We start from the raw sequence: 12,691 nt of genomic DNA, 5'->3' as shown, positions 1-12,691 counted from the left end.
GGACCCTGCGGCGGCTCTTTGGGGGGGGGTGTGGTGTGTGTATGTCCCTTCCATGCTCCGCCCGCCCGCCAGGGGGCGCTGCGGGGCCCCGGCCTCGCTCCCGCCCCTCTCTGGCGCGGCCGTACCGGCGCCGCGCCGGTGCCGCGGTGCATTGTGGGGCGGAGGAATGGCGGCGCTGGGAGCGGGGCGGGCGGCGGCCGCGGTGAGGGCCGGGGCCGGGGGGCGGTGAGGGCCGGGGGGCGGTGGGGGCCATGGGGGGCACATGGGGGGCTATGGGGGGCCATGGGGGGCTGCGGTGTCTCACCCCCGCTCTGCCTCCCCCCAGGGGCTCCTGCGCACCCCGAGCCTCGGGCTGTGGAGGGGCCTCCGCGTGCCCCCCGCGCTGCAGCAGATCCCGCAGGCCAAGGTGAGAGCGGGGCGGGGGGGCCCTGCCCGGGGCAGCGCCTTCCCCTCCAGCCGCGTTCCCTCCTCCCCAGCTCCCCCGGCCCGGGGCTCCTGCGGCTGCGGCGGGAGCGCTCCGGGGGGCTGCGGCGGGGAGGGGGACGGCTGAGCCCGGCGTGTCAGCCCGGCCCCACCGTGCCCGGGCTGCCCGGGCTGCTTAACGTGGAACAGCGCAGGGAATGAGCCGCAGCCGGCGCAGGGGATGAGCCGCAGCCGGCGCAGGGGATGAGCCGCAGCCAGCGCAGGGGATGGGGCGGCAGCTTTAGGGGTGGGTGAGGCAGGGGCCGGCGGTGCCGCACACGCGGGGGGCACACACCGTGGGCAGCAGCAGGGGCTGGGGGGTGAGTGGTTCTCAGCGGAGCAGGAGCAGCCCCGGCGGTGCCGGTGCCGGTGCCTGTCGCAGGCGGTGGCAGCTCCTGCCTGGCCGCGCTGCTGGTTGCGGTGACAGCGAAGGGGCCCAAGGGAAGGGCTCAGGCTGGGGCTGTTCTTTTGACCTTGAGCTCGGAGGTCCCCTCCGCGGGTGCTCGGCTGCCCCTGGCGGGGCCATCGCTGGTGGTGCTTGGGGTTTTCTGCCCCCGAGCTCGACCCCGAGGCACTGAAAGTGAGCGGTCCGGGCTCCGCTCCTGCCTCCCTGCTCACCCTTCACCGTCACCCTGTGCCCTGTGTCACTGAGGTGCTGCTTGTTCACACCTTTCGGTGTCAGGTCAAACCATTGGGTGAGCTTGTCTCTGCCTGTGACTCCAATCCCAGCGGCCGGGCCGGGGCAATCCCATGTCAGAGCTCAGCTCCGTGCTGGGAATTACAGGCTGAAGGAGGGGGGGTCAGTGAGAGCCCGTGTAAAAGCGGGGGGCAGCTGCAGCGGGGCAGCAGCACCGTGCGGAGATGGGAATGGTCTCAGGGGCTGGGTTTGTGTCCAGACCCACACAAAGCAGGAGCTGTGGGGTGAGAGCGTGGGACCCCACAGCGCAGGGGGCTCAGGAGGTCACGGTGACACGAGGAGGCAATGAGGGACACTCGATAGGGCAGAGCCGAGCTCTTGGCTGCCGGAGGGGACGCGCTGTGCTCGCCGGGGGCAGGTGACACCCGGAATGCTGCGGGAGGGCTCTCGTGGTGCTGTTGGACGGGGGGTGCCGCGCGCGGGGCTCAGCTGCTCGAGCTGAAGGTCGCTGCTGGCGCTGCAGCGGGTCTGTGCGGGGGGGCCGGGCTGTGGGGCAGGTGCTCCCCGCGCCCTCGGTGACCCCCGTCCCTGCGCTGGGGCAGCAGCGGGCCTGACCCCGCTCTGCTCCCTGCAGTCAGAGCATGCCAAGGCCGAGGGCACGTTCCAGGTGACGATGCTGCCGGGGGACGGGGTGGGCCCCGAGCTCATGCACGCGGTCAAGGAGGTGTTCAAGGTAAAGCCCTGCCCGCAGCTCGTGTCCCCCGGCACGGTGAAGCCGTTCCCCTTGTCCCATCCCTCCATCCCTTGTCCAAAGCCCCTCTCCAGGTTTCCTGGAGCCCCTTTAGGCACTGGAGCTGCTCTAAGGTGTCCCCTTCAGGAGCCTTCTCTTCTCCAGGCTGCCCCAGCCCAGCTCTCTCAGCCTGGCTCCAGAGCAGAGCTGCTCCAGCCCTCGCAGCAGCTCCGGGGCCTCCTCTGGCCTCGCTCCAGCAGCTCCACGTCCCTCTTGTGCTGCTGCCCCAGAGCCTCCAGTTACCCCTGTTACAGCAAGAAGGGGGAGTCCTGGGCTTAGGGGTGACGCAGCCCCACTGCTCAGGTGGGCCCGAAGCGCCCCAGAGCTCCAGGCTCAGCGTCTCAAGCTCCTCGTCCCGCTTGCGCCAGCGCAGAGCCTGTTGCCAGTTCAGGGCTTCGTGTCCCAGCACCTGGGTCCCCAGCACCCGCGTCCCCAGCGGCCGGGTCCCGTGCCATGGGTGCAGGTCCCCTGGTCCCTGCGGGATGGGCAGTGCCTCCTGTCCCCGTGTCCCCTGTGCAGGCCGCCAGCGTGCCGGTGGTGTTCGACGAGCACTACCTGAGCGAGGTGCAGAACATGGCCTCGGAGGAGAAGCTGGACGAGGTCATCGACTCCATGAAGGAGAGTAAAGTGGCCATCATAGGTGAGGGCAGGCAGAGGGGCCCGGCCTGCCCCCAGCCCCCTGCCTGCACCCAGCACCCTGCCTGCCCCCTGCCTGCCCCCAGCACCCTGCCTGCCCCCAGCCCCCTGCCTGCCCCCTGCCTGCCCCCAGCACCCTGCCTGCCCCCAGCACCCTGCCTGCCCCCAGCACCCTGCCTGCCCCCTGCCCGCCCCCAGCACCCTGCCCCCAGCACCGTGCCTGCCCCCAGCCCCCTGCCTGCCCCCAGCACCCTGCCTGCCCCCTGCCTGCCCCCAGCACCCTGCCTGCCCCCAGCACCCTGCCTGCCCCCAGCACCCTGCCTGCCCCCTGCACCCTGCCTGCCCCCAGCACCCTGCCTGCCCCCAGCACCCTGCCTGCCCCCTGCACCCTGCCTGCCCCCAGCACCCTGCCTGCCCCCAGCACCCTGCCTGCCCCCTGCCTGCCCCCAGCACCCTGCCTGCCCCCAGCACCCTGCCTGCCCCCAGCACCCTGCCTGCCCCCAGCACCGTGCCTGCCCCCAGCCCCCTGCCTGCCCCCAGCACCCTGCCTGCCCCCAGCACCCTGCCTGCCCCCAGCACCCTGCCTGCACCCAGCACCCTGCCTGCCCCCTGCACCCTGCCTGCCCCCAGCACCCTGCCTGCACCCAGCACCCTGCCTGCCCCCAGCACCCTGCCTGCCCCCTGCACCCTGCCTGCCCCCAGCACCGTGCCTGCCCCCAGCCCCCTGCCCCCAGCCCCCTGCCCCTGCGTGCGCAGGGAGCGTGGCCCCATGGCAGGCAGCGCTGGGTGCTTTGGGTGGTGGGAATCGCCGCGGTCAGGGCGCGGGGAAGGCACCGCCCGGGCCCCGCTGCGCTGCGGGCTCTCACTGCCCCTGTCCCGCAGGGAAGATCCACACCCCCATGGAGTACAAGGGGGAGCTGGCCTCCTACGACATGAGGCTCAGGTGAGCGCTGGGGCTGCAGCACCATCCTGCTGGGTGCTGGGGCTGAGGGAGCGAGTCTGGAGATCCTGTGTTACCGGGAAGGGAGAATCCCTGGGGATTGCCTGGGCAGGAACTGCCTCAGCTCAGTGTGACCCTGCTGGGGAGGGAGGGGGGTGGGGGGGTGCATGGGTGGGTGGATGGATGGATGGGTGTATGGATGAAGGGACAGATAGATAGATCCAGCCTTCCAGTGCCTAAAGGGGCTCCAGGAAACCTGGAGAGGGGCTTTGGACAAGGGCTGCAGGGATGGGAGGAGGAGTTTGGGCTTCCAACCGGCAGAGGGAAGAGTTGGGCGGGATACAGGGAAGTTCCTCGCTCTGGGGTGGTGGGAGGGGGTCACCCAGGGAAGCCGTGCTCCCCCAGGCGCAAGCTGGACCTCTTTGCCAACGTGGTGCACGTGAAGAGCCTCTCTGGGTACCAGACGCGCCACAACAACCTGGACCTGGTCATCATCCGGGAGCAGACGGAGGGCGAGTACAGTGCCCTGGAGCACGAGGTGAGGACCCCCAGCACACGGGGCTCCGGGGGGGCACCGCTGCCCTGGGGGGGGCGCTGGCACCAGAGCAGCTGCGGCTGCCCCATCCCTGGCAGTGTTCAAGGCCAGGTTGGACACAGGGGCTTGGAGCAACCTGCTCTAGTGGAAGGTGTCCCTGCCCGGGGCAGGGGTTGGAGCTGGAGGAGCTTTAAGGTCCCTTCACCCCAACCCGTTCCCTGGTTCCGTGGGTGACTTCCCTCACTGCTGGGACCACGTTCTCCCGCTCCCCCCAGCGCCGGGGGGCAGGGCCGGGCAGCAGCGCTGCTCCCGGGGCACCCATGGGTGAGGGGAGCACCTCGGGATGTGGATGCACCGGAGCAGCGGGGCTGGGTGCAGGGGGTGGGTGCAGGGGGCTGGGTGCAGGGGCTGGGTGCAGGGGCTGGGTGCAGGGGGTGGGTGCAGGGGGCTGGGTGCAGGGGCTGGGTGCAGGGGCTGGGTGCAGGGGGCTGGGTGCAGGGGCTGGGTGCAGGGGCTGGGTGCAGGGGGTGGGTGCAGGGGGTGGGTGCAGAGGGTGGGTGCAGGGGGTGGGTGCAGGGGGTGGGTGCAGGGGGGTGGGTGCAGGGGGCTGGGTGCAGGGGGTGGGTGCAGGGGGTGGGTGCAGGGGCTGGGTGCAGGGGGTGGGTGCAGGGGGGTGGGTGCAGGGGGCTGGGTGCAGGGGGTGGGTGCAGGGGTGTGGGTGCAGGGGGTGGGTGCAGGGGGTTGGCACAGGCTGGGGGGGCACGGAGGGGGCTCCGTGCTGCCCCTCCGCTCCCTGCAGAGCGTGAGGGGCGTCATCGAGTGCCTGAAGATCATCACCCGCGCCAAGTCCCAGCGCATCGCCAAGTTCGCCTTCGACTACGCCACCAAGAAAGGGCGCTCCAAGGTCACGGCCGTGCACAAGGCCAACATCATGTGAGTGCTGGCGCCCAGCCCTGCGTCCCCTGGGAACGGCCTTAGCCATGAGCCCAGCATGAGCCTGTGGTGGCAGCTGCGCCCGGAGCAGCTCCGGCGTTCCGGCTGGAAACCAGCCCCCCTTGCTCCCCGGGGCCGCTTCACCCCTGGCGCTGCGGGTGCCGGGGCGCGGGTGCTGCGGGTGCTGCAGCTCCTGTGGTGTCCCCCGGCAGGAAGCTGGGCGATGGGCTCTTCCTGCAGTGCTGCAGGGAGGTGGCGGAGCTCTACCCCAAGATCAAGTTTGACACCATCATCATCGACAACTGCTGCATGCAGGTGAGGGGCAGGGGCGGTGGGGCAGGGGCTGGGGGCAGGAGCTCGCCCCATCCCACCACAGCTCCCCCTATGGCCGTTGCTCCCGCAGCTGGTGCAGAACCCGTACCAGTTCGACGTCCTGGTCATGCCCAACCTCTACGGCAACATCGTGGACAACCTGGCAGCGGGGCTGGTGGGGGGCGCCGGCGTCGTGCCCGGCGAGAGCTACAGCGCCGAGTACGCCGTGTTCGAGATGGTGAGGGGCTGCGGGGCCGGGGGGGCTCTGGGGGGGGGCTGAGGGGGGTCCCTCACCGTGGTGTCCATCCGCAGGGCGCCCGGCACCCCTTCGCCCAGGCCGTGGGCAGGAACATCGCCAACCCCACCGCGATGCTGCTGTCGGCCGCCAACATGCTGCGGCACCTCAAGTGCGTACCGGGGGGCAGTGGGGCTGCAGTGGGGGGGCAGTGGGGCAGTGGGGCTGACTCCAGCTCCCCCCTCTCCCCAGCCTGGAATTCCACTCCAACTTGATCTCGGACGCGGTGAAGAAGGTGATCAAAGGCGGCAAAGTGAGTGTCGGGGTGTGAGTGCCATGGAGTGAGGCTGGAGTTGCTCCCGCTCGGAAGCCCATGTCCCTGTGTCCGTGCGTCTGTGTCCATGTCCCTGTGTCTCTGTCGCTGTGTCCATGTGTCCATGCCATCCCCGTGCCCTGTCCCCTGGCTCTGTGGCACGGGCAGGGCCGGGTGCTCAGGGCAGCCGCTCCCGTCCCCTCCCACCCCCCTTCCCCCCTTCACCGCCGCCTTTCCCGTCTCTCCCCCCTGTTGGATTCCAGGTTCGGACGCGGGACCTGGGCGGTTACTCCACAACTTCTGACTTCGTCAAGTCTGTGATTGACAACCTGCACCCCCACTATGGGGCATAGGAGCGCCCCACTGCCCCCCCCCCCCCCGGGACCCACTGCACCCACAGCAGCACCCACGGCAGCACCCACAGCGCACAGCATGGCCCTGCCTGGCACAGCTCGTCCTGCCCACGGCTCCTCTGCCCCTCAGCAGGAGGGTGGTGGCAGCTTCCCTCTGCTGATGGGGTGATGGGCAGCACCCCAAGCTCACAGGGACCCCCCAAGCTCAGGGATCCCCCAAACCCACAGGACCCCCCCCAAGCTCACAGGGACCGCCCAAGCTCACAGGGACCCCCCAAGCCCACAGGGACCCCCTCACACTCGCAGGGACCCCCCAAGCTCACAGGGACCCCCCCAAGCCCACAGGGACCCCCCAAGGACCACAGTTGCTGTGGGCGCCCCCTCCCGCCTGCAGCAGCTTCAGCACTAAGTGGGACCAGGGGGCACAGAGCCCGTCCCCCCCCTATTCCAGCCCATTCCCGTGGGAGCCGTGGCTGTTCCCGGGCAGTGCCCAGCTTGGGAAGCAGCCCCGGGCTGGGGGGGCAGAGCAGCCCCTCCCGGCACCGGAGCATCCCCATGAGCTGCAGATTCCCCCCACGGAGCCGAGGGGCAGGAGCCGGCGCTTGCCCCAGCTGGGGCAGTGGGACCACGGCGGCTGAGCCCTGCACGTGTGTGTCTGTGTGTGCACATGTGTGTGTACGTGTGTCTGTGCACACGCGTGTGCAGGAGCATGCGGGCCGTGCGCTTGCTGCTGCGCTGTGTACTCGTGTCTGCAAATAAAGGGTGCAAAGCCCCCCCCAGCTCTGCCTGTGCCTGCTGCTCCCCAAGGCCGGGGGGTGGTTGGGGGGCAGAAGCGGGGCTGGCAGCGAGCACGGGGGGCTCAGCACCGCTGCCAGCTCCTCCCCAGCCCCTCGAGCCTGATGGGGCTGAGAGCAGGGAATGGCCCCGACATCCACAACAGCCTCCCCCAGACCCTCAGAAACCACCTGGGAACAGGGGCTGGGACACCCCATGGGAGAGACTCTGTGGGGCTGAGCCCCCAGTGCCTCTGCCACCCCTCAGCCCCAGCCAGGTGCCCCACAGCGGGGTGCTGGGGGTCAGGGTGCCCCAAAGCAGTTGCCATGGGGCCGGGGGACCCTTCGGCTCCCTCCCCACAGCTCAGGGACCCCCTAAGCCCCTCCTTTGGTGCCAGCCCCAGCTCGGGGCTGGGGTCCCCCCTAACGCTGCCCTCTCCTTGCAGGTGCGCACAGCGGACATGGGGGGCTACGCCACGTCCCACGATTTCACCCAAGCCGTGATCGGGGCCCTGGACGCGTAGGGCAGCTTCCCCCTTCCTCACCCTCCTCATCCTCCTGCTCCCGTGCCCACCCCCCGTGTTATTTATGGCTTCCCTCCAATAAACGTGGGCTCTGCAGCACGAGGGGCTGCCCCGTCCTTGCCTTGGGGCGGCAGCGCTGTCCCCCCCAGCCCCACCACCACAGCACCAAGAGAGCATCTCCAACCACGGCAGCGCTTTACTGAGGGGCTCCCGCCCCCCCGGCGGGGACAGCCCCGGGCCCCACACACAGCCCAGGACACCCCCAACGGGGCTATGGGGCCCGGAGGGGTTAATGCCACGTGCGGCACCGCGGCCGCGGAGCACTCGCGGGGCCAGGACACGGTTACCGCAGCCGCACCGAGCTCCAGCCAGTCCAAGAGTCCGAGCACGGGGCCGGCGCCCTCAGTCCTCCTCGTCCCGCGCCACCTTCTTCTTCTTCTTCCTCTTCTTCTTCTCATCCTCCTCCTCCTCCTCCTGCTCAGCCTCGGCCGTCACCTTCCTCTTCTTCTTGGGCACGGCCTCGGCCTCCTCCTCCTCCTGCAGCCCACTCTCCTCTGGCTCCGATTCCGCCTCCTCCCGCTGCTGCTTCTTCTTCTTCCTTTTCTTCTTGGGCTCCGCGTCATTCTCCTGCAGGAGCCGTGGGGTCAGGAGGAGCTGGAGCCGTGTCCGTGTCCATCCCCATCCCTGTGTCCATCCCCAGCCCGATCCCGCCCCTGCCCTCACCTCGGGCTCCGGCACCGAGTTCTCCTCCATGTCCTCCTGTGCCGCCGCCGCCAGCGCCTCCAACCGCCGCTTCTCCCGTTTCTTCTTCTTCTTCTCCTTCTTCTCCTGCTTCCTCTTCACCTCGGCCACCACCTCCCCCGCCTGCGGGGGGGAAAAAAGAGAGTCAGGCCAGGATGAGCCCCCAGCGCAGCGCTCAGCCCCCAGCCCAGCGCTCAGCCCCGCTGTCGGATCAGCCTCATTAAATCAGTCTTTTCCCCCCACGGTGGGTCAGGACAGGGTTTGACATCACCTCCAACAGGGGGACCCCCCACCAGCCCCCCCCCGGCCTCACCTCCACCACGGCCTCCTTCATGACGTCCAGGTTCTTGCGCGGCGGCTCCCCGGTCTCATAGAAGGCCAAACGCTCCTCGACCTGCTCCCGCAGCTTGTCCCCGAACACGCTGGTGGGGATCTCTGTGGGACGCGGCGGGGGGGGTCAGCACCCGGTGCCCCCCAGCACCCCCCGTGCGCCCCACGGCCGCCGCGCTCTGCTCAGCCCCAGAGCTGTCACCATTCACGGGGTGAGATGCTGCTGACGAAAAACGTTGCCATCACGGCAGAGGCGGCGGCGCCGCGGCCCCACCTGAGAAGCAGTCGATGCGCGAGGCCAGGGTGCACTTGTTGGCCAGGTACCGTGAGATGCGGCCCTTGTTCTTGGCGGCCGCGCGCCCGATGAACGTGGAGTGGAAGATGAGCCCGTACTTGGGGGTGTTCCCGCGCGTCTTCAGCGCCCTGCAACCAGCGGGGCCGTCAGCAGCGCCCGGAGCTGCCGCCCTCCCGCCACCGGGGGGGGCACGGACGGACGCTGCCCCCATCGCCCCCCCCCGCCCCCGGCGGTCGCTCAGACACCGGCTCCGGCTGCTCACCCGGGGCCGGGCCCCGTCACAGCCGGTGCCCGGTGGCGCCATCACGGCGGCCGCCCGCAGCGGTACCTGAAGAGCGCCTTCTCGGCGCCCAGGATCTGCACGGTGGACGCCGGGTACTTGGCGAGGTTGGTGAGGCTGCCGGCGTGCGAGATGAGGCGCGCGCCCACCTGAGCGGGGAGAGGGGGCACTGGGGCTGCGGCGCCGCAGGGGCCCGGAGCGGGGCCGGACACAGCCCCCGGGCCCGGATCAGCAGCGAGGTGTCAGCAGCACGGCTCAGGGGATTGACAGATTCACTGGGACATCACGTCCGAGCCGGGGGGCACACGTGTGCACACGCGTGTGCAGGGTCACACTCACCACCTCCCCGATGAGCGCCGACAGGCTGGGAGCCACCTGGCTCATCTTGGAGCGCAGGTACTCCTGCAGCCCCCGGCGGTACTCGGACAGCGAGACCACGCGGCTCGAGAAGCTCTCGATGTTGATGAGGTCCAGGGGGGAGATATCCATCCCTGCCGGGGCACGGGGGGGTCAGCGGCGCCAACGGGGACACCGGAGCTCTCCCACTGGAGCCGCCACCCCGCGCTCACCCATGGAGGAGCGGGAGGCATCCAGGATGGCCTGAGCCTTGGCGCCGTCCATGACGATCTCCTCCAGCCCCTCCAGGCTCTCCTCGCTCAGCTCCCGGCGGTTCCCGATGAACTTGGCCACGCGGCAGTACATGGAGTTCTCGGGGACGATCTTGATGAGCTCAGGGAAGTGGTACCCGTACCACTCGCTGCGGGGACAGCAACGGGGACAGCATCAGCGCCCCCGCTCAGCACCTCGCTGCCTCTGTCCCCCCCGGGCACGCTCCGGCCGCGGCACCGTGGCCACAACCGGCCGGCCCCGGGTCACTGCTCTCCCTCCCCGTCCTGTACAGGCAGCCGGAGGGGCAGCGGCCTGTGGTAAGCGTGGGGAGGGGCACCCACCCCCCCAGCACCCTCCCAGCACCGCGGCAGGGCCCCGCTCACCGCACGCGCATGGAGAAGGTGTTGATGTCCTTGTCGAGCTGGTCGAGCAGGCTGATGGACTGGATGATCATGTTGTCCACGCGGTTCACGTTGAACTTCACCTTGGCGCGGGAGTAGCTGTGCCCCAGCCCCAGCTGCGCCTTGGAGGCCGACTGGGCCGTGAGGCCCTTCACCAGCGCGTGGAAGTGCAGCCGGATCCCTGCGCGGGGACACGGTGTCACCGGTGCCGCCGGGCTCTGGGGTCGGTGTGTGCCCCCCCCGGTGCCGGCCCCACGCACCGCGCAGCAGCTCGGCCACCACGCCGCCGGTCTGGCACTGATAACCCAGCTCCTCCAGGATGGCCGCCCCGATCTTGGCGTCCGCCACCCCCAGCAGCGCCTTCTTCTTCTTGGCCGGCATCGAGGTCTCCAACAGCAGCCGCAGGTCCTCGTGGAGGAGCCCTGGGGGGGGGGGCAGGGGGGGTCAGCGGGGCCGGGCACCGCCGGTGCGGCGGGAGGGGGGTCCCCGCGGCGCTCACCCTCGGACACGGCGTTCATGTTCTCCAGCGCGCTCTGCGCCGACTTGAACGGGGAGAAGGCGACGAGCTTCACCACGTTGTGGAACTTGCCGAGGCTCAGGACGCTCTCCTCCACCTGCGGGGCCCGGTCAGCGCCCGCCGCGGACCCCCCCCCCAGCCACCGGCACAGAGCGCGGCGGCTCCGGGGCGAGAGACCCGGGATTCCAACCCCGGCCCCCCCGAGCGCCTCAGACCCGCTCCCCCGGGACCGGATCATCCCCCACCCCGGGACCTGATCCCCGATCCCGGATCGCGCCCTCCACCCCGCTCCCCGGCCCCTGTGCCAGGAGCGGGCTGATCCCCTCCACCCCCCGCCCCGGTTCCCGCTCCCCGGTTCCCGCTGTGCCCGGCCCCTGCGGCAGGCGCAGGCTGACCCCCTCCACCCCCGCCCCGGTTCCCGCTGTGCCCGGTACCTGCGGCAGGAGCAGGCTGATCTCCTCCACCTCCCGCACGGCGAACAGCGCGTACCCGGCCGCGTGCTCGAACAGGACGTGCAGCAGCACCTGCACCGGCAGCGGTCACCGGCGGCCCCGGCGGCCCCCCCCGCGCCCGCCCCGGCCCCCGCGGGGCCCCCCCCGGCCCGATGCGGCCGGATGCTCCAGGCGCGGCCCGCCCGCACTCACCATCTTGTCCCCGCCGCCGCCGCCGCCCGGAAGTGCCGGCCGCCCGCCGGAACCCCGCCTCACCCAATCAGCGCCCGCCCCTCCGCGCCTCCCGCCAATCAGCGCGGGCTGTGCCCTCCGACTCCTCCCCCAGCCAATCAAACAGAGGACGGGGCGATCCCGCCCCCCTTCGCCGTCTCCGCCAATCAAACCCCGGAACTGCCGCGACCTCCCGCCCCTTCCTACCCCGCGACCAATGGCCGCCGCCCGCGCGGCTCCCGCGCTCCGCTAGCCACGCCCCCTGCGGACGCACGTGGCGGGGCCTGGTGTCCCCTCCAATGTCGCTCCCCCCTCCCGTTGTCCCCCCCCCGGTGTTCCCCCCGCGGTGTGTCCCCTCGGCGACATTCCGCCCCCCCCCCCCCGGTGCCCCCCTCCCGGTGCCGGAGGCGCGGGGCCGCGGCAGGTCCAGGGCAGCTTTATTGATAGAGATGGCGAGTGCCGAGGCCGGGGGGGGAGATTCGGGGGCTCCGTTCCCCGGTGCAGTGCGGGGGTAGGGGGGTCCCGTAGTGTCTGCACGGAGCGGGGGGACCCGGGGGTCACGCAGCGGGGCGCGGGGTCCCGGTTCAGGAGCCGAGGTGGCTGCGCAGCTCCTGCAGCAGCTCCGGGGTGAGCAGCAGCCGGTGCGCCCGGCCCTGCCCCGGCGCCCCAGGGAAGGTCACTTTGCCGTAGTAGGCGAGGCCCTGCGCCTGCTCCTGCTTGGCCTGGGGGGGCAGAGCGGCGCTGGGGGGGCTGCGGGGCCGGGGGGGGCCTCACCTGCCCCCCGTAGCCCGGCCCCCCCCCCCGGGGACGGGGCCCGGAGCTCACCTTGAGGAAGGACGGGGACGGGAAGAGGCCGAAGCTGGTCTGAGCGCTGGCCCCCGGCTGCTGCTGCACCATCTCCCGCAGGGTGTCAGCCTGGGGGGCACCGCGGGGTCAGCCCTGCCCTGCCCCACCGCGGCTCCTGCGCTGCACGCAGGAGGCCTGCCCCATAGACACCATCACCTGCCCCACAGAGCACTCACCGGACCCATAGAGACCATCACCCACCCATGGAGCACCTCACCTGACCCATAGGGACCATCACCTGACCCATAGAGCTCCTCACGGGAGCCATGGAGACCCTCATCTACCCCATAGAGCACCTCAGCTGACCCATGGAGACCCATCACCTGCCCCACAGAGCACCTTACCTGCCCTATAGAGACCCTTATCTGCCCCACAGAGCCCCTCACCCACCCCAAAGGGTTCCTCACCCACCCCACAGAGCACCTCATGCACCCCACAGAGCCCTTCACCTGCTCCACAGAACCCCACAGAGCCCCTCATATGCCCCACAGAGCCCCTCACCGCCCCACAGAACCCCTCACCCGCCCCACAGAGCCGCTGTCCACCCCGCATCCTGGGACACCCACC

The 12,691-nt window shown here is 70.9% G+C and overlaps 3 protein-coding genes and 2 non-coding genes across 14 annotated transcripts in view; 1 reads left to right on the top strand and 4 right to left on the bottom strand.

The window, feature by feature from the left end:
• The first annotated feature begins 60 nt into the window (after positions 1 to 60).
• Positions 61 to 7,542, top strand: IDH3B (isocitrate dehydrogenase (NAD(+)) 3 non-catalytic subunit beta). 2 transcript variants are annotated; one of them, XM_030492348.1, is made up of 12 exons: positions 61 to 202; positions 326 to 406; positions 1,734 to 1,832; positions 2,409 to 2,529; positions 3,408 to 3,468; positions 3,871 to 4,003; positions 4,800 to 4,933; positions 5,146 to 5,248; positions 5,337 to 5,483; positions 5,558 to 5,652; positions 5,733 to 5,793; positions 7,366 to 7,542. In XM_030492348.1, the coding sequence occupies exons 1-12, from the start codon at positions 167 to 169 to the stop codon at positions 7,441 to 7,443; spliced, it is 1,149 nt and encodes a 382-aa protein (XP_030348208.1). In that variant the 5' UTR covers positions 61 to 166; the 3' UTR covers positions 7,444 to 7,542. The 2 variants fall into 2 exon arrangements, with proteins under 2 accessions (XP_030348208.1, XP_030348207.1); XM_030492347.1 differs by lacking the exon at positions 7,366 to 7,542 and adding an exon at positions 6,057 to 6,925.
• Positions 7,543 to 7,621: 79 nt separating this feature from the next.
• Positions 7,622 to 11,319, bottom strand: NOP56 (NOP56 ribonucleoprotein). The gene is made up of 12 exons (XM_030492343.1): positions 11,261 to 11,319; positions 11,051 to 11,140; positions 10,599 to 10,713; positions 10,360 to 10,521; positions 10,082 to 10,280; positions 9,659 to 9,846; positions 9,429 to 9,580; positions 9,138 to 9,238; positions 8,789 to 8,937; positions 8,498 to 8,619; positions 8,167 to 8,307; positions 7,622 to 8,070 (listed from the first exon to the last, which is right to left on the bottom strand). Exons 1-12 carry the CDS (start codon positions 11,261 to 11,263, stop codon positions 7,846 to 7,848), a joined length of 1,647 nt encoding a protein of 548 aa, XP_030348203.1. The 5' UTR covers positions 11,264 to 11,319; the 3' UTR covers positions 7,622 to 7,845.
• On the bottom strand, positions 8,393 to 8,460 carry LOC115611077. The gene has a single exon (XR_003992451.1). It is a non-coding gene; the product is annotated as a small nucleolar RNA SNORD57 (small nucleolar RNA).
• On the bottom strand, positions 8,694 to 8,765 carry LOC115611078. The gene has a single exon (XR_003992452.1). It is a non-coding gene; the product is annotated as a small nucleolar RNA SNORD56 (small nucleolar RNA).
• A 375-nt stretch (positions 11,320 to 11,694) lies between the features above and the next one.
• DCTN1 (dynactin subunit 1) overlaps positions 11,695 to 12,691 on the bottom strand; it is a 44,736-nt gene continuing 43,739 nt past the window's right edge. For 6 of the 9 annotated variants that reach the window (XM_030492333.1, XM_030492329.1, XM_030492330.1 and 3 more), the window contains 2 exons: positions 12,104 to 12,193; positions 11,698 to 12,000 (listed from right to left, as the gene is read on the bottom strand). In XM_030492333.1, the coding sequence (XP_030348193.1) occupies positions 11,863 to 12,000; positions 12,104 to 12,193 (228 nt within the window). In that variant the 3' untranslated portion in view covers positions 11,698 to 11,862. Of the gene's footprint in view, positions 12,001 to 12,103; positions 12,194 to 12,691 lie in introns of all 9 variants that reach the window. The other 3 variants (XM_030492326.1, XM_030492331.1, XM_030492325.1) reach the window with 2 other exon arrangements.

The sequence above is a fragment of the Strigops habroptila genome, chromosome 7 (genome assembly GCF_004027225.2).
Source record: "Strigops habroptila isolate Jane chromosome 7, bStrHab1.2.pri, whole genome shotgun sequence".
NCBI classification, from domain to species: domain Eukaryota; kingdom Metazoa; phylum Chordata; class Aves; order Psittaciformes; family Psittacidae; genus Strigops; species Strigops habroptila.
This window is presented reverse-complemented; position numbering and strand designations above follow the sequence as displayed.

Excerpts from the sequence above, each read along its gene's own strand:
- IDH3B (XM_030492347.1), top strand. The coding sequence starts at position 167 with ATGGCGGCGCTGGGAGCGGGGCGGGCGGCGGCCGCG. Across the intron at positions 203-325 it reads CGGGGCGGGCGGCGGCCGCG|GGGCTCCTGCGCACCCCGAG; the intron begins GTGAGGGCCGGG and ends GCCTCCCCCCAG. Across the intron at positions 3,469-3,870 it reads TCCTACGACATGAGGCTCAG|GCGCAAGCTGGACCTCTTTG; the intron begins GTGAGCGCTGGG and ends GTGCTCCCCCAG.
- NOP56 (XM_030492343.1), bottom strand. Across the intron at positions 8,938-9,137 it reads GCCGAGAAGGCGCTCTTCAG|GGCGCTGAAGACGCGCGGGA; the intron begins GTACCGCTGCGG and ends CGCTGGTTGCAG. Across the intron at positions 8,308-8,497 it reads TGAAGGAGGCCGTGGTGGAG|GCGGGGGAGGTGGTGGCCGA; the intron begins GTGAGGCCGGGG and ends TCCCCCCCGCAG.